Below are 19,393 nucleotides of genomic sequence, written 5' to 3'. Positions count from 1 at the left end.
TTTTCTCTTCTCTCCCATTCTGCTGGTCTAACTGTTTTTTCTTCAAGACTCTTAGTAGCCTTCCTAATTACATCCCACCTATTTCTCCATCCTCATGAAATAAATACTTCCAAAACACACTTGGCTTGGTCTTATTTGAATATGTTACATTGTATGTAATTATTTATTCAGTGACTACCCCCACTCCCTCCAAGTTAGACTCGAAACTCTTTGAAAGCAGGAATATGCCTTATTCATCTTGGTATTTCTAGCCCTGGACCTAACGCTTGTTACATTTTCAGTCTATTTCTGCAGAAGGAAGAGAGCTAAAGCCTGAAGGAGAATAAATTTTGTGAGAAAGAGGAGGGGGCTTGGGAGGTAGAAGACAGGGTCTGAAGAGCCCTGGGGGGTTACCATGGGAAGATGAACTTTCCCAGTTTATTATTCGGCCACATGGCAGTGCTGCTCAGAAGAGTCCCTTGGTGGGGTTACAGGCTGAGGCTGACTGCCAGATGCTAAAGAGGGATCCTCATCAGGAGGCAGACATTCCTCCACTGCCTCCCCAACCCATCTACAGCCCCTAGGCTGGCCTGGTAAAAGAGCCTAGTCCTAAGAAGGGTGCTCGCTCCTGGTCTCTCCCCAGCGACCGATGACGTCAAACCCTACACTTTCTGTGATTGGCTTAGCCGGAAAGACAAGAGAAGTTAGGGAAGTGAGCTGGAGAAACATGATCTGGGAAGGAATCTGGGGACCTGGGTCAGCCGTCTGGTAGCTCCAAGCCCACTGGGAGCTGTGAAGATATGGATCATGAGCTGAGCCAGGGAGCTGCGCTGCTACGGCTGCTACCCCTTCTGTGGCTGCTGCCCCAGTCCTGGACTGCCCCTGAAGGTATGGCAGTACCTCCCCTTTACTTCCATCCTGACTGGGGTAGAACCTAGGGAGCCGGGGCATTTGAAAGCGGTGAAAGTGCTTTGTAAGTGGTGAAAGTATTATGAGAGAGTGGAAACGATAGCAGAATTGGGAAAGAGAGCTATACTATGGATGGATGGCAAACAATGCCAGAGGTGCTTTGTAGGTTTCATCGAAGACAATCTCTTGAAGCAGAGATTATTATCTCCACTTTCCAGATGAAGGAAATGAGACTCAGAGTTTAAGTAACTTGTGGAAGTTCACCCCGTTGGAAAGTGGTAGAGCAGGGATTTGAGCAAAACAAGTGTTATTTCCACTGTTCCTACTTGGGAGTCTACTCTGCACTCTGTCATCAATTCACCTTATGATTCTTGAAAAGTCTCTTAACTTTATTGGTCCTTAGTTCCTTCTTTGAAAAGAATGGGGCAGAATGGAAGAAGAATCTGGAAGACTCCTCTTACTCTATCATTCTGGGTATTGGGTTTTGAGTAGAAGATTTCCTCCTGGCTGGGGAGATTCCTGCCAGGAGCTTCAAAGAATTAGAGATTATTTCCTGCAGCTATGGTGCCATTCCCCCAGTCCTGTCTTTGCAAGGTCTGCAGGGTTGAGGGAGGGGAAGTTATTTTCAGAGAGGCCTGGTGCCAACGAAGCGGCTGAAAAGAAGCCTGGAGAGTGGTTTTTCAGTCTGCCATGTGTGTCTGGGGATGGGATGGGATGGGATGGGGCAGTGCCATCTATGGCTTAGGGAGGCCACCGCCATTCCTTCACATATCCATGTGAAGACTGGGAACTCATCCAGGCCCTTCACAAGTCAATAGGATGGCCTCCCGGGGATCAGGCAAAGGTGGAGACCTTTGGGAGGACATAACCCTATGCCAGGTTGCATGGTTTGGTGAGCAGAATGCAGGTTTGATTTTAGCCGCCACTTACCTCTTTGGCTGGGTGCCTTTAGGCACAAAGATACAACCAACATTGTGATTCTGAATTACTTGTTACAACTTTAAACAGTTGGCCTTTTTATGGGCTGGGTAAGTTTGGTGAGATCCCGTAATTTCTTTTCTGCTCCCACTGGGAGGCAACCCACCTCTCCCCCCTCTACCTGAGGCAGGCCTTGCTGTTTTCTAAGCTAAAGAGGAGGTGGCTCCCACCTCCTTGGACACCACTCTGTCTCTTTTGCAGCTCTTACTCCAGGGTGGAGGGATGAGCTGAAAAACCACACGTTCCTGCACACAATGTACTGCCAGATCGGGAATCCCAACGTGGGGCTCTCCGAATCCTTCAACGAGGACCAGCTTTTCTCCTTCGACTTTTCCCAGAATATCCGAGTGCCTCGCCTGCCTGAATTTGCTGACTGGGCTCACAAGTCTCGAGATACTTCCAACATTTTCTTTGACAAAGCATTCTGCCGGGCGATTGTCGAGGAAATTGGCCCAGAGCTTGAAGGGCAAATCCCAGTGTCTAGAGGTCAGGGGATTTTTTGGGGGGTGGGCTGCCCTCTTAACCTCATGATACACTGAATTACTCCCCTTCTCACCAGCTCCCCATCTCTCCTGCTTTCTGGTTCTCTCCTTGGATATTGATTTTTCTACCACTCATGATCTGTACTCTGTTTTTGTTTTGGGGCAGAAGAAAAGTCCCTGGGATGTAGTAGGCATTCAAAACTACGGAACTTAATGAATTCAACAGAGACCAACAGACGCCTACTGAGTATTAGGGCTTGTGTTACGATGCTCAGCAAGATGGAGGGGAGAATAGAAGCATCTGATGATGTGCCTACATTTTATTTTATTATTTTTTTTCCAAAAAATTTGAGTTTGTTAGGAAATGCTGATGGATCGTAGTAGATGAAAGCCCCAGCTGAGGTAGTGAAATGGTACTAACTGCCTTGGTAAACTAGGCTTAACTACATAGGTTAATCAAGCTCTGTTAATGATTATTTTATTATTCTACCATATTTGTTTGAGCATCATAATGTATTTTTTTATTGAAGTATAGCTGATACACCATGCTGTACCAGTCTCTGCAGCACAGCAAAGTGACCCAGCCATACACATACATACATTCCTTTATCCCAGGAAATTGGGTATAGTTCCCCGTGCCACACAGCAGGACCTTATTGTCCATCCATTCTAAACGTAATAGTTTGCAATCATAATGTACATTTGCCAAGATTTAAACTACAATACCATATCAAAACTGAGTTAACATTAATTGGATGATGAGGTAAATTTAAAAAAAGTATGGATGTGATCAGGATGTCTTTCAAATATATCCAAACATATAGTTCCTTGAAACTACCCTTAAAATTAGTATTTTCAATTTTTTTTACTGATTGGTTCTTTCTTTTTTTTGGTGGTGGTGGTTATCTTTATTTTCTTAAATTTAATTTTTATTTTATATTAGAATATAGTTGATTTACAATGTTGTGTTAGTTTCAGGGGCACAACAAAGTGATTCAGTTATACATATACATATGTCCATTCTTTCTGAGATTCTTCTCCCATATAGGTTATTACAGAGTATCAAGTAGATTTCCTTGTGCTATACAGTAGGTCCCTGTTGATTATTGATCTTATATATAGTAGTGTGTATCTATTCATCCCAAAGTCCTAATTAAAATGTGCCTGCATTTTAATGAGAAGACAAAGTGTGATCAGTTGCTGATGTGAGGTCCAGACAGGAAGTGCTGCAGGAAGTCAGGGTGGAGGGTCCAGAGTGGCCTGGCTCTGGTCCAGGTCTGGTTCTTGCCTAGACGAAGACCTCCCTCAGAGCCCTAGCTCCCCCTATCTCGTGTCCTCTCCGTATGCCACATCCCCTCCACACACAGGGGTCCCATCTAAGTTAGTCGCTTCTTTCCCTCACCTCAGTACCCCCACAGGCCTCCCCATCGCTGAGGTGTTCACTCTGAAGCCCCTGGAGTTCGGCAAGCCCAACACACTGGTCTGTTTCGTCAATAACCTCTTCCCACCCACACTGACTGTGAAATGGCAGCATGATTCGGCCCCTGTGGAAGGAGCAAGGCCCACTTTTGTCTCAGCCGTTGATGGACTCACCTTCCAGGCCTTTTCTTACTTAAACTTCACACCAGCACCCTCTGATCTTTTCACCTGCATCGTGACTCATGAGATTGACAGCTACACAGCAATCGCCTTTTGGGGTGAGACACTTCTCCGTGGAAGCCTAGTTCCTCTGGGGGGCAGAAGGGGGTAGACCCACAGGAGGACTTCTTTCTCCACTGGGCCCTTGTTTAGTCTGTTCTCACTCTGAGCTGACCTCAATCTTCCATGCCTCAGTTTCTCCCTTGTCATCCCAGACACCCGTGTCATTCCCCTGGGGCTCCCCAACCAGGTCTCTGGGCTGACCGGCTCCCCTTTTGCTCTAGTGCCCCAGAATGTGCTGCCCTCGGATCTTCTGGAGAACGTGCTGTGCGGTGTAGCCTTTGGCCTGGGTGTGCTGGGCATCACTGTTGGCTCAGTCCTCATCATCTACTTCCGAAAACCTTGCTCGGGTGGTATGTCAGGGCATCTGGAGAGGGCATGTGTGGGTGTGCCGGGACCGACCTGTGGCCTGGGGAGCGCGTACAGTGGTCCTCAGGCCCTTGGTGGGGAGGCCTGTGTTGGGCACCGTGGGACATCCTCCTGGTTGAGGTCCCAAATACACACACCCAGTTCTAGGTCATGAGAATGGCTTTGCGTGGGAGAGGAGTGATGTGGGGGGCTGGAGGAAGGGTGCTTGGAGATGATTTGGAGAGAAGGAGAGATCAACTTCTATAGGGTGTGTTGCAGGCCGGAAAGGGCCTTTGGGGACCATGAGGATCCCCCTGATGGCTTTCCTCCGTCCTTCTCTCTCCTCAGACTGACTCTTCCTGACCAGAGTCTGAGGCCAACAGCTGCAGCCATCCAAGCAAGAGGTGTTCAAGTTTCTCACATCCTACCCAGGATCTCTCCTTCTCAGAGCAGGAGGCCCTGGGCCTTCCGCCGGTGTGTGTGTGTGTGTGTGTGTGTGTGTGTGTGTGTGTGTGTGTGTGTGTGACAGAGACAGAGAGACAGAGAGACAGAGAGAGAGAGAGACACTTGTAACCACTGTAGCTGAGTGCATGTTGGGGGTGGGGTTGGCAGCAAGTAATGGTCACACATTCTACAGAGAAGCCCACATGACACAACTACTGAAGCCCACATGCCTAGAGCCCGTGCTCTGCAACAAGAGAAGCCACAACAATGAGAAGCCCACTCACTGCAACGAAGACCCAATGCAGCCAAAAATAAATAAATAAAATAAATAAATTTATAGAGAAAAAGAGTGCGGAGTCCAGAACCAAACCGCTGGGAATTCAATCGTGACTGTCAAATTTTAGCTGTGTGCCCTTGGGCGAGTTACTTAACCTTTCTGTGTCTTGGTACCATTTTCTGTAAAAGGATGATGATAACAATGGTGCCCACCTTAATAAGGTTATTGTAAGGCTTAAATAAATTGACATCTTGTAGAATGCTTAGAACAGCGTTTGGCATGTAGAAAAGGTGCTCATAACTTAGCAAGGATTTTCACTGGGGAATTTAGCAGCATCATTAACTTCTTTTCTGGAAACTACTTTGAATCTACCTTCAAGTATTGTATGTTCTCCCTTTGAGATGCTTTTCTTTTCTTTTCACTTTACCATTCTACATCTGCCCCATTGCTTTCTAGTTCTTCCTGATTTCTCTCTCTCCATTTTCCAACTTATCCAGAAACTTCCTGCCAGTCAAGCCTTAAAACTGCTTTTATTTATTTATTCGTTGCCCTGCACAGCTTGTGGGATCTTATTTCCCCAACAAGGGATTAAACCCAGGCATTCAGCAGTGAAAGCGTGGAGTCCTAACCACTGGACCACCAGGGAAGTCTCAAAACTGCTTTTATTATGCTGTGTGACCTTAGACAAGTCACACCCCCTCTCTGGGCCTCAAACTCCTCATCTGTAAAATGATGGGCTTAGGTTAGATGCTCTCTATCAAGCATTCTATAATACTGTCACTTATAATACTCAACAAGCCTTCCAGACCCTCTCTCGTCTGGTGTGCCCCCTTTAATAAAAAAAAAAATAGTGCCTCCTCTTCCATGAATCTGTTCCTAATACTCCAGCCCTGACTGACCTTGACTGAACTCGGAATTCCAAGACTTGGCACACTCAACCCAGACCTTGCTCTCAGCGCTATGCTGCCTTGGTTTATGTGTTAGTTATTTTTTTCATATAACTATTTTGTAATTTCAATGATTCAGGGATCATAAACAGTTTACACTCCCACCAACAGAGCAAGGTAGTTCTCACTTTCCTTTATTGTCACTAACACTTGAAATTATTTGACTTTCAAATGTTGGCGATACAGTGGGTGTCAAGTGGTCTCAAGTTGTTGTGTTTTCTTTAATTTAAAAAAAAATTTTAATTTTAATATTTTATTTTTTTAAGCAGATATTAATTTTAAATTATTTATTTTTGGCTGTGTTGGGTCTTCGTTTCTGTGTGAGGGCTTTCTCCAGTTGCGGCAAGCGGGGGCCACTCTTCATCGCGGTTTGCGGGCCTCTCGCTATCGTGGCCTCTCTTGTTGCAAGCACAGGCTCCAGACGCTCAGGCTCAGTAGTTGTGGCTCACAGGCCCAGTTGCTCCGCGGCACGTGGGATCTTCCCAGACCAGGGCTCGAATCCGTGTCCCCTGCATCGGCAGGCAGATTCCCAACCACTGCGCCACCAGGGAAGCCCCCAAATTTTTATTTTTTAACATCTTTATTGGAGTATAATTGCTTTACAATGGTGTGTTAGTTTCTGCTTTATAACAAAGTGAATCAGCTATACATATACATATATCCCCATATCTCTTCCCTCTTTCATCTCCCTCCCTCCCTTCCTCCCTAACCCACCCCTCTAGGTGGTCACAAAGCACGGAGCTGATCTCCCTGTGCTATGCGGCTGCTTCCCACTAGCTATCTATTTTACATTTGGTAGCATATATAAATCCATGCCACTCTCTCACTTCATCCCAGCTTACCCTTCCCCCTCCCCATAGGGGCAGGACAGGAATAAAGATGCAGACGTTGAGAATGGACTTAACTTGCCTTTCTCTCCTTGCTAGTGAGGCTGGACATCGTCTTATAGGTTTATCTCTCTGTGAATTGCTGATTCATATCTTTTATCTATCTTAAATATGGCTTTTTCTTGTGAATGTATGGGGGTTTCTGAAATATTTTATATAGCAATCCTATGTCAGTATAAATACTGCAAGTGTCTTCTTCCACTTCGCTGCTCATCAGTTAAATTTGTAGACGGTTCTTTCCCCAAATAGAATGATTTCATTTTGACAGTCAAAACCCATATGGTTTGTGTTTTCATAACCTTAAGAAATCCTTTCGAACCCCAAGGCAGTAACGTTACAATTTTTGCTGGAACATAAAGTGATAAGGGGAGTCTCCATTTTCTCAATGAGAATATTTTAAACGATTTTTGACCAAGTTCAAAATTTAAAGTTTTAGGTGTATAGAAGTTATAGGAAAATAGTCAAATGTTTGCTAACTGCCTTTATTTAGTTACTAACTCACAAATTTAAAATCACATATTTTATAACATAATATTTTAATGTAGGCATATTGCTGTTTCCACTTCTCACATTTCATAAAACAATTTTTATTCTAATTCTCATGTGTTTATTTGTGATTATGCTAATGGATTCTAAATTCTTTGATTTATTTAAAAAATAAACCCATTAATTTAAACTAAAAAACCCACCAAAACCAGTTTGTTCATTTCTCCTACCTGCCCACCCCTCCCTGGCAGTCTCTGGCAACCACGAAACTGTTCTGTTCTCTGTTTCTATAAGCTTGGTTGTTTTTTCGTTTGCGTTTGCTTGTTTGTTTGTTTATAAATTTATTTATTTAATTTTGGCTGCATTGGGTCTTCATTGCTGCACGCGGGCTTTCTCTAGTTGCGGCGCGTGGGGGCTACTCTTCGTTGAGGTGCGTGGGCTTCTCACTGTGGTGGCTTCTCTCGTTGTGGAGCACAGGCTCTAGGCGCGCGGGCTTCAGTAGTTGTGGCATATGGGCTCAGTAGTTGTGGCTCACGGACTCTAGAGCACAGGCTCAGTAGTTGTGGTGCCACAGGCTTAGTTGCTCCGCGGCATGTGAGATCTTCCCGGACCAGGACTTAGACCAGTGTCCCCTGCGTTGTCAGGCGGATTCTTAACCACCGTGCCACCAGGGGAAGTCCCCGTTTGTTTGTTTGTTTTAGATTCCACATATAAGAGGGATTATACAGTATTTTTCTTTCTCTGACTTATTTCACTTCCCATAATGCCCTCGAGGTCCATCCATGTTTTTGCAAATGGCAAGATTTCATTCTTCTTTATGGCCGAATAATATTCCATTGTATGTATACACCACAATTTCTTTATGCATTGATGGATAATTAGATTGTTTCCATATTTATAGAGATATTATTATACTATAGAAATATAGCAAATAATGCTTCAGTGAAAATGGGGTGCATGTATCTTTTTGAGTTAGCGTTTTTGTTTTCTTTGGATAAATACCCAGAAGTGGAATTGCTAGATCATATAATAGTTCTATTTTTAATTTTTTGAAGAACCTCCATACTGTTGGTGAATCCTTATGCAATGTTGGTAGGAATGTAAATTGGTGCAGCCACTGTGGAAAACGGTATGGAGGTTTCTCATGTATTTATTAACTGAAATCATTTTAGGATAATGTATCTTCTCCAAACAGCTTTGAGAGAGTGGCCATAACTTGGAAAGGAAAAAACTTAAGGGCTTATATAGAAGGTAATTTCTCTTTTCTGATGAATAATTTTAGGTAAAAAAGCTTTGCCTTATATCTGGCCATATATGATATTTCACTGTGCTTTCCTATTAGAGTTATTGTTCTCCTTTCACAGTTAGATCTTTATTGATCTGGAGTTTTTCCATGTGGTATGAGTATGGTTACAACTTTCTTTTTCTCCAAACACTAAATTGATTTTAATGCCATGTATCAAATATTTGATTTATTCCCAGGAATTTTATGCCAAATTCCCCCATATGCATGGATTTGTCTCTGGATTATTCAGTTCAGTTGGCTTGTCAGTTCTTGTGTCCACTTAATCATGTTTAAATTATTAGGGCTTTTTTTGTGTTTTAATATTTGGTAGGGCTCGTTTCCATTTCTTTGCCACCTCACCTCCCAGAAAACCACATTTTGCTCTTCTTTATCAAAATTGTCTAAGATTCTTATGGACTTTATTATCATGCACATTATAGAATCAGCTTGTCAAGTTCTCCCCAAATTCTGCTATGATGTTGGTTAGAGCTATGGGGGAAAACTGACTTCTTCATTATGTGAGGATGCCTCAGCCATGAATATGGTATGTCTCTTCACTTCTTAAGGTCTTCATTTATGCACTTTAATATAAAGTTTCCTTTTTTTTCCTAGAAAGTTTTTATACTTTTGTATGTTAATTTCTAAATATATTTGGTTTAAAATTCCTATTATAAATGGTTGGCCATTTTCAATTAGTTTCTAATTGATTATTAAGATATTATTATACTATAGAATTTAGAATCAAGTCATGGCACTATTACTTAGTATCTGGGTAAAGCTGGGCAGTCACTAACCTCCCTCTGCCTCCATTTTCTCGTAGTTAAAATGCAGAGGTAATAACATGATTCAAGAGTTGTGGTGGCAAATCAGGTAAAATATCTGCTAGTAGTTCAAGTAATCTAGCTGCAGGATGGAAGGAGGTTGAACTAGTTACAGCAACTGTAGCTCAAAGGTCAGGGTCTAGAGCAGTGAATCCTAACAGAGAAGGAGAGCAAGGAGAGGAGAGGTGGGAGGTGGGTGGGCGTGAAGTTGGACAGACTGGGAAGTCATGTAATCCTGATAGGATGCAGAAGTGTGAAAAGACATTGAAGGAAGTCACGAATGTGGTCTCAGGCTCTTGGTTTTCAATTACAAGTGATGGACAAGTTGAACAATTTTTGAGTTTATAAAATGCAGGCTTGAGTTAAAACCATCTGTCCAGGACTTCCCTGGTGGTGCAGTGGTTAAGAATCTGCCTGCCAACGCAGGGGACACGGGTTCGAGCCCTGGTCCGGGAAGATCCCACATGCCTCGGAGCAACTAAGCCTGTGCGCCACAACTTCTGAGCCTGCACTCTAGAGCCCATGAGCCACAACTACTGAGCTCACGTGCTGCAACTACTGGAGCCCGTGTGCTGCAACTACTGAAGTCCACGTGTCTAGAGCCTGTGCTCCACAAAAAGGAGAAGCCCCCGCAATGAGAAGCCCGCGCACCGCAACAAAGAGTAGGCCCCACTTGTCGAAACTAGAGAAAGCCCATGCGCAGCAATGAAGACCCAATGCAGCCAAAAATAAATAAAATAAAATAAATAAATTTATATATTAAAAAAACCACACTATCTGTCCAGAAGAGGAACCTGTGAACGTACAGGGAGGGATGTTAGGAAGGACCTAGAAGAGATTTTTTATTATGGCCATACTCTCGAAAAAGCATAAGACCACATTTCTGACTTCTTTCAAGGTGCCAATAATGTCATTGCAGTTCGTTTTTGTTTTTGTCAGTCCAGGTAGCTGCTAGACCCCCAACAGCACCTTATAACATTGCCCAGCTCGTGTGGTTATATGCCAAGACCGGGATGCCAACTGCCTTCCTCTTCTCTGACACGAATCCAGCCCACTTCCAGGCCCCCGCAATGGAGAGGACTTCCTGTCCACCAAACACACACAATGTCTTCTCTTTTCTCTTTTAAGTCCACTGGCCTGATTGCTGACTTGCATTAACATAAACTCTTCTCTCTCTAGATGTTTCTTCTCACTCCCCAACCGAGCTGTAAGCGAATGACGTGGGAACGGAGCCCACATCTCTTAGCTCTTGGGAGTCCCTGTAATGCTTTGCAGGTAAACACCATGGTCAGTCCACTTCTGGCCTATGGTGTCCAGCTTAGCAGAAGAGGCAGCGGGCAAGGAGGGGATTCACTCTTTGGGCCCTTGTGTAGTGGCCATAAAAGAGGGACAGCATATGGGAAGCTGCCTGGGGTTCCCCAACTTCAGTCCTGGTTGTTACATAAATAGTTATCCAATCACCAACAATGCACAGGACAGTTGAAACATTCTTTGGGGTTGACTAGAGGTGGGGGACAGAGCTATGTCTGTAACAACAACAGCAACAAAAAAAGTAGGGTTAGGAGGAAGAGGGGAAGGAAGAAACCACTTCGCTGAGCACAGGTCTCTGGGTTTTTCTGTCCAGCTTGATTCTAAAAAGCACCCTCAGTCTCTCATTAGTAGAGAAGTGAAATTGTCTACATTTCCTGCAGCTGCCTATGGAAGGTTTCACATCTCCTTTGGCTGCCCAAGCAGAGAGCCAGACATAAGAGGGAGTTTGCCGAGCCTCAGGGAGCTGGCGGAGGGCCACACAGGCCCTCCTGTGTGGAAAGCATTCCTGTGCCAGGCGGGCTTTGGGGACCTTGAAAAGGATCCCAAGACCTGGTTCCTGAGGTTAGGTTCACTGCCTACTTGGAGGGAGGGGGAGAGACGTAACGGGGGGAAGTGAGCGTGTGTGTAGGAGAATTCACAGTTTTGAGACTGTCGAAAGAAAAAGTGGAAGAGACACGAGTTCTAAGAGCAGGAGGAGCTCTGAGCATCGGAAAGATGACTCAGAAGGATTGGGGTGGCTTTTCCCTTTTTCCTTTTCTCAGCGGAGGCCTCCACGAGTTACCTTTACTTGGGTCATCTCAGTCCCAGATGTAGTGAGTGTGTGGGCACACTCAAGTGTGTGTGTGTTTGTGTGTGTACCTCGAGACCTTGGGTGTGAATCTTTGGACCTGTTTTCCAAACTGTAAAATGAGGACCATTAACAGGTCTTTTTTTTTTTTTTTTTTTTTTTTTTTGCGGTACGCGGGCCTCTCACTGTTGGGGAGCACAGGCTCCGGACGTGCAGGCTCAGCGGCCATGGCTCACGGGCCCAGCTGCTCCGCGGCATGTGGGACCCTCCCGGACCGGGGCACGAACCCGTGTCCCCTGCATCAGCAGGCGGACTCTCAACCACTGCGCCAGCAGGGAAGCCCAACAGGTCTTTTAAGATTAAATGAGATAGCATGTAAAGGATTGACTTAGCATAGTATCTGTCACAAAGTAGAAGCTTAACAAATTTTGCACTCCCCCTCCTCAATTTTCTGCCCATTCCCCCTCCTCAATTTTCTGCCCATTCAACCCTTAATGGTTCATTAGAGAAGTTCAAGTGTAGCGGTATAACCCAGGTGGGGCTGAGTGTATGGGTGGTGGTGGGGGGACGTGGGCAGAGCTTCAGTGAAGCTCAACTAGTTACACAAAACAACTCTTTTGTTCCTGATATTCATGTATGTTTTCATCTTGGAGGTAAGCTTCCCCCTCTTCCTTTTTTCTTCATAAATATCAGATTCTCTGGGGGTCAGGGACTTGGAAGGAGGACAGGTAAATGTGGTGTCAAGGGCTTCCCTCCTAATCCTCTTTTATTTAGCTCACTATCAAGTCAAATTCAAGAGCTTTCAGAAAGCAAGGTGAAACTTGCTTGGACTTCCCTGGTGGTGCAGCAGTTAAGACTCCATGTCCCCAGTGCAGGGGGCCCGGGTTCGATCCCTGATCAGGGAAATAAATCCTGAATGCCGCAACTAAAAAGGTCCCGCATGTGGCAACGAAGATCCCATGTGCTGCAACTAAGACCTGGTGCAGCTAAAAAAATAAACAAATATTTTTAAAAAAGAAAGCAAGGTGAGGAGAGGCAGCCATGAAGCCTAGTGGGGAGCACAGAGAAACCAATTTAGGGTTTTACATTTGTAATGGGAAAATCTATCAATCGTATAGTTCACAATGAGAATGAATTGCTATTTAAAATTTGTCTTTTCCTGGGGAAGAAAAGTAGGGATGTTTTATCTCATTTTTCTAGTGGCTTCATAATGTGGGGACCTGCCCCAGGACAGATGGGACCTGTGGGGGAAACACATAGGGGAGTTTTGAGTTTGGGGGAGACAAGTGAGCTTTGGGCATTGGCCCATCACCAGCTAATTATCAAGGGGGTTAAGTGGTATTGCCCTGCGGTCTGCTCTGAGATGTTTCAGAGGGTAGGGGGTTCGGGTTTCTGGCTTAGGAAAGCAGAAAGGAGAAAATGAAGCTCATCTGGGCTAGGACAGATGAAGCAATGGAAGCCCAGGGAGGGATTTTTCAGGGCTGTGGCCCTGATCTCTTAGGAACTGCTTCTCTTCTGCAGTCTTGCTTTGAGGCCAGCTAACTGCACTCTCCCTACATCTCCTTCCTTAGCAGCCCTGCCTCTACCACATGCCCTAGAAGGGCCCCTTGTCCGCCTGTTTCCTGGGTGACAGGACAGACCAAGGAATATGTAATCAAGGGATAAATTCCCAAGTAACTTCCCTTAAAGGAGAAAGAGAGGTTACCTAGTCCCCAGTCTTTGAGGAGGACCTTGAGCGGAAACAGTTAAACCAGTGGGCAGTCCAGGCTGCATACATCTTGGGAATATTGGGTTTATTCTCTCCACTGAGCTAGGGAAATCCACCTACAGACTGTTCCTTAGGAGAGTTAAGAGACCAGTTCTTAAAAGCCCAGGGCAGAGTGAGATTTACCTAGTAACTGATGATGCTGAGCGGATGCGCTCAGCGATTTGTCTCTACACTTGTCCCCGCCTACCTAGCCAATCTGACAGTTCTCAGTTTGGGACACTGAGTTAGATGATCAGGTAAGGAACAGGTATAGTATCTAGGGGCTTGGTAGCTCCAAATCGCTCATTTAGAGAGCATCGAGGGGGCCCCGGCAATAACCATATTCCCACTCAGTGTTTGGAGATCATCTACCCAGGCTGGGACTTCTCGGGCAGGCAAGGACCCAGGGCCCCTGGAAGAGCTGCTCCAGGGGACAGGATTCCCCGTGTCTCCCCCGAGGAGAGCATGACTGCCCTCCTGCCGCTGCTGCTGGGCCTCAGCCTGGGCTGCACCGGAGCAGGTAAGGACCCTCCCTTCCTCTGCTCCCTTTGGGTAGGGTGTTCAGTTTTGTTATTGGATTCGGATACCCCAAACTAGTCTGTCTCCCTATTACATACTCCCATAGCACTTCGTACTGTACCTTTGTAGCAATTTTTTAAATTTATTTTTTTATTGAAGTTTAGTTGATTTACAATGTTGTGTTAATTTCTGCTGTACAGCAAAGTGACTCAGTTATACACATGTATACGTTCTTTATTAATATTCTTTTCCATTATGGTTTATCCTAGGCTATTGACTATAGTTCCCTGTGCTACACAGTAGGACCTTGTTGTTTTTCTGTGTAGCAATTTTAACGTAATTAAGCTGTATAATTATTCGTGTAATAGACATTTCCTGTTGGTAGGTAGGCAAAGACGATATCTGCCCTGTTGAATGCTGCATCCCCAGCTCCTAGCACGGTGCCTAGCACACAGCGAGTGCTTCAGAAATACATGTGGCACGAATATTTAATAATGTGTCCAGCACAGAACAAGGCTGACTCTTTCCTTTGACCCCTTTTCTCACTCGATCACTGGCCTTACTGAAGGTCTTATCCTGGGTAAATTGTTGTGTTTAAACATGCAAATAATTTTGGGCTACTTGTGTCCCCATGCTTAGTCTCACATAAAGAGGAAACGGGATCTAGAAACTTCTCTGCTAGGACCATCTATGCCCTTAATCGGGACTCTCAGAGACTCTGGTCCATGAGCTTGGTCAGCAGATGCTGCCTCAGTCGGGAAACCTGTGCCCCACTCACCAGGTGTAACTGAGGCTTGGGTTCCTGCAGAGGACTCTGACCTATCCCCCTTCTCTGGCTCCTGCAGGAGGCTTTGTGGCCCACGTGGAAAGCACCTGTCTGCTGGATGACAATGGGACTCCAAAAGAGTTCACATATTGTATCTCCTTCAACAAGGATTTGCTGACCTGCTGGGATCCCCTGCAGGCCAGTATGGTCCCTTGTGAATTTGGGGTACTGAACGGCTTGGCCAAATACCTCTCAGATTACCTCAACCATAAGGAAAACCTGATCAAACGCTTATCCAACGGGCTGCAGGACTGTGCCACACACACCCAGCCCTTCTGGAGATCTCTGACCCACAGGACACGTAAGGCGAGAAGGGAGCAGAGGGATGGTTAGGAAGCACAGTTAGGAGAGGGGAGGCCAAGAAGGGTCCCTCACCGGCAAGGGGTTTGAGCTGTGGGCAGGAAAGAAGCAGAAAATCAGAGGACCTGTGATGTAAAAAGAGGGAGGGTTGACCCTTACGAGGACACAAGGTGGTTGACAGGGGTAGGGCAGGAATGAAAAAGGGGAGGTGATGTTTGAGCCAGTGAGGAGCTATCGCGGGGAGAGTAAGCTAGTTTTCCTTCAATTTAGGGCATCTCAGGAGGCAGATCCAAGTTCAACCAGGGGTTGAACTGTCAGAATTACCAGAATGGCTTTTCCCAAAATGCTCACGCCACTGTAGCCCAGGTTCTGGTGTCCCGGGTCTGAGACAGGCCCAGGCATGGGAATATTTGGAAAACCTCCCAGGGAATTCTGATGCAAACTCTCTCACCCTTAATCACTTGCACTGAGAATGACTTGAGATTTTTAAAAGAAAACTTGAAGTTCTCTATCGTACAGAGTACTGTGTCTTAAGATATGATTTCTCAGAATCGCCTGGGGAAGGTGCTTGTTAAAAACACAAGCCCTTGAGAACCGCTACAGATCTGTTGGATGAAAATAGCCAGGGCTGCAGGCTCGGGAATCTGCATCTTCACACAATATCTTGGATTTTTATTGAATACTTTGTTTGAAAAACACCCAAGCAAGCGGAAGGGTCACCTAGAAAAGTAAACTATTAAAAGATGGCAACATGAATGATCTCATGAATTAGATTCCCTCGTCCAAATTTAGGAGAGTTAGTCCTGAGTTAGCCTTGTTTCCTTAAACTATTCAAGGAAAAAAAAAAGGCTTTCTTTATCAAGTCAATTTGTTCAATGAGATTTGAGGACAAGGGTGTTTTCCTACTTTTGCAAACCCCCCACTATAACTCTGGATGACAATTCACTTATGCACTTGAAATTAATACAATGACTTCTGAAACAGCCTGCAGTTCAGCCCTGGCTTCTACTTATTGTGAACAAATATAATTTTGGAGGAAAAAGGAAGGAGCAGTGATGAAATGGGAGCCAAGAAAGAGTGAAGCAGGAGTACATTCTAACTCCTCATTTTCAAAGGGATGTGTGTGGGAATGAGGTGGGGGTTGGGAAGGTCGGTGGGCAAAATCCAGGAAGAATTCAAGTAGGAAAGAAACCAGGTTGGAGGGAAAGCCAGAATGTTGCCCTCCTTCGTGACTCTTTTTTCCTCCTCTGCAGGACCGCCATCTGTGCAAGTAGTTAAAGCCACTCCTTTTAACACGAGGGAGACTGTGATGCTGGCCTGCTACGTGTGGGGCTTCTATCCAGCTGCTGTGACCATCACGTGGAGGAAGAACGGGCAGCTGGTCCTCCCTCACGGCAGCGCCCATAAGACGGTCCAGCCCAACGGAGACTGGACATACCAGACCGTCTCCCATTTGGCCATAACCCCCTCTTTGGGGGACACCTACACCTGTGTGGTAGAGCACATTAGCACTCTTGAACCCATCCTTCAGGACTGGAGTAAGTGTGGGGCAGGTGGGAGGAATTAGCGTTAAAGCAGAGAGCTACTGTCATTCCCTAGCGGTCAAGTTAGGACTCCGCGCTTCCCCTGCGGGGGACACGGGTTCCATCCCTGGTTGGGAAAAAAGAACACCAATATTTTGGCAGAGGGAATGGGATGTAGAGAGGTCCTCCACGGTACAGGGGAGAGAGGGAGATGCTCAGAAAGAGTGAGTCTGGAGGAACTTACGGAGGGTTCATGACCAGAGATGGGGCCAGGGGATACAGACACGGAAAGAGTTAGTTATTGTTGGACTTCCCTGGCGGTCCAGTGGTTAAGACTCCGAGCTTCCAGTGCAGGAGTCACGGGGTTCCATCCCTGGTCGGGGAAGATCCTGCATGCATGACAAGAGTTACTGTTGCTGTTGCTATGGTGCTGTGGTTGGTGTTATGTGCTTGTCTGAGGGTGGGAGGGGAGCCTGACTGTCCTGAAAAGAGGATGTCGATTTGGTAACCATATTTTCAGAAGCCCAAATTGTGATGCAATATTCTAGGATTCTCAGATTTCCGCTATTCTGTTGTCAGGTCAGGAATGGGAGTTGGAGAAATAAAGAAGGTCACGGAAGAAAGGGGACTCTCTCGGTCTGGGGGCCGTACTGAATTGGGGCTGCTCTATCAGGGAGGAAGAAGCCAGGGCTGGCAGACACTTTGGTGTACACACTTGGAGGCTACTGCATAAAGCCAGTCACCATTGTTTGAACCCCGGGATTGGAAGTAGTTAAAGGAAAGGAATCCTGGTAGGGGACAGGATTCAGACTAGGGCCAGCTCCAGGAAGTGAGGGCTGTGGAGGGGGGTGGAGACAGGTTCTGGAAGGACCCAAATCTGGAAGTGGGCAGGTAGGAGACACATAAGTACTTGGATAACTCATGGAATGAAACCTTGGGAAGTTAGGAAAGGCGGAAAGACAATTTCATAGGAAAATGCTCGGATAGAGTGGTCAAGGGAGCAAGTATTGTCACCACAGGCAAATGGAGAGAGGGATGGGGAACTCTGCATTCCTCAGCAAGGGTGCCGTCGGGGTGAAGGAAGAATACAGGATGCCTTGAGAGGCTCCATCATCTTAGAGAGGATCTGGAAGCGGGGGTACTAACTCAGGGAGAGCGGCTCCCCAGGGAACCACAGGAGTAGAGACCCACAGGATGGGGGTTTTGAGGAAAGGCCACTTCCTTGGGCGTGGATTGGTGTGAGCTAGACCCTTGGGGTCCAGATATAGCACCTTTGAACCTGAGCTGGAGGTCGCAGTAAATGAAGTTGCTCTGGGAACGAGCAAGAGAAATTGGTTCTAGTAAGTTTCTACTTCCGCAGCTCCTGGGCTGTCGCCAGTGCAGACAGTGAAGGTTTTTGCGTGTGCTGTGACTCTGGTCCTGGGCCTCGTCATCTTCTCTCTTGGTTTGGTCAGCTGGCGGAGAGCTGCCTTCTCCGGTGAGTGACCCTCCTGAACTCTCAATCCCAACCTCTGCTCACTTTAAAAAATTAAAAAGAGAAAAATGTATTTGGCTTTGTTGGGTCTTAGTTCCGGCATGCGGGATCTTTAGTTGCGGCATGCGGACTCTTAGTCGCAGCATGCAGTCTCTAGTTCCCTGGCCAGGGATCGAACCCGGGCCCCCTGCATTGGGAGCACAGAGTCTTAACCACTGGACCACCAGGCAAGTCCCTCTGTTCACTTTCTCTTTGTGACTGGTTCTCCCATGGCTACCCCATTGGCTGTGAAAAATACCAGAGACTTTTATCCACAAAGACTGTCCTCCACTCAAATATTTTCTTCTCCTAGGCTACGTTTTCCTCCCAGGGTCCAATTATCCAGAAGGTAACGTGTCTGTTGGTCTGTCTGCCTGCTGGCCCTTTGGAGCGGGTGAAGGTTAGAGGGAGTCACCGTTGGGTTCAGCTAATGGTGCTATTTGGAGCGGGGGTGAGCTTCCACCAGGCTCGGGCTGACAATGTGATTGAAGCTGCCGTTGCTGGGATCAGGAACAGAAGGGAGGAGCACCTACCCCCTTCTCTTCTACCCAACAGAGTGTCTGAAGGTGGCTCCTTAGTGTTTGGTGATCTAGAATTTTCCATATCACTGTATTAAAGGCTCTGGCATGGATGGTTATAGGGACAAACGACGGGGTCAAGTTGGTTTGGAGCTTTATTACCTTGTTTTCATTTCTTCTGCAGGTCAGCACATTTCCTAGAGGCAGAATCCTACAAGTTCCTCTCCACGTGAGGAGATTCGAACTCCTAAGGATGCTGCTGTGCTCCTCCAGCCCGTCCAAGCGTCCACATTTTCTTGGATCCTATGGTTTCTCTATTTGATTCTATGAATTTCCCAGTCCCTGCTATGGAAACCTTACAACTTGGGGAACTCATTCCTGGGAATATTCTGTAACCAAGGTATTGTCCATAGGTAGAGCCCAAGGCTACGTATCTGGGCTGAATATAATCTGGGGAGAAACGTCAAAGGCCCTCTTGGGGGCCTCCTGTGCCACAGAGGTATGAGTCGCTGGTGATCGGCTCTGAGGAATAAACTCTGGTGGAAATACAGTTTTTTCCATGCTTTTTCTTGAGGCCCTGAGGAGGGACTATAGGCAGTCAGGGGCTGGGCTTGATTCACTCTCCTACTGCAGTCGAGGAGTCAGTGTTTCCTCCCATTTTCCCATCTAGACATGACAGAAATGGGGACAGTTTCCTGATGGATAATTCGTAAGAAGGTAATAAACTGTGGGGGGATGGAGTCACAGAGTCAGGGATAGGAGGGGGTTTACAGTTTTCTGACCTCATAAGGGATCTTAATGAGGATTA

General features: G+C 46.2%; 2 protein-coding genes across 5 annotated transcripts; both read left to right on the top strand.

Annotated features, from left to right (window-relative positions):
- The first annotated feature begins 432 nt into the window (after nt 1-432).
- On the top strand, nt 433-4,913 carry LOC132528101 (HLA class II histocompatibility antigen, DM alpha chain). The gene is made up of 5 exons (XM_060164123.1): nt 433-867; nt 2,068-2,352; nt 3,767-4,045; nt 4,271-4,399; nt 4,743-4,913. The coding sequence occupies exons 1-5, from the start codon at nt 780-782 to the stop codon at nt 4,745-4,747; spliced, it is 786 nt and encodes a 261-aa protein (XP_060020106.1). The 5' UTR covers nt 433-779; the 3' UTR covers nt 4,748-4,913.
- Nucleotides 4,914-13,642: 8,729 nt separating this feature from the next.
- Nucleotides 13,643-19,135, top strand: LOC132528099 (HLA class II histocompatibility antigen, DM beta chain). 4 transcript variants are annotated; one of them, XM_060164121.1, is made up of 6 exons: nt 13,643-13,906; nt 14,751-15,032; nt 16,285-16,584; nt 17,915-18,031; nt 18,381-18,416; nt 18,770-19,135. In XM_060164121.1, the coding sequence occupies exons 1-6, from the start codon at nt 13,852-13,854 to the stop codon at nt 18,784-18,786; spliced, it is 807 nt and encodes a 268-aa protein (XP_060020104.1). In that variant the 5' UTR covers nt 13,643-13,851; the 3' UTR covers nt 18,787-19,135. The 4 variants fall into 4 exon arrangements, with proteins under 4 accessions (XP_060020104.1, XP_060020103.1, XP_060020105.1 ...); XM_060164120.1 differs by having other exon boundaries at nt 16,285-16,569; nt 18,381-19,135; XM_060164122.1 differs by lacking the exon at nt 18,381-18,416.
- Nucleotides 19,136-19,393: the final 258 nt, after the last annotated feature.

The sequence above is a fragment of the Lagenorhynchus albirostris genome, chromosome 10, assembly GCF_949774975.1.
Source record: "Lagenorhynchus albirostris chromosome 10, mLagAlb1.1, whole genome shotgun sequence".
In the NCBI taxonomy this organism is placed as follows: domain Eukaryota; kingdom Metazoa; phylum Chordata; class Mammalia; order Artiodactyla; family Delphinidae; genus Lagenorhynchus; species Lagenorhynchus albirostris.
This window is presented reverse-complemented; position numbering and strand designations above follow the sequence as displayed.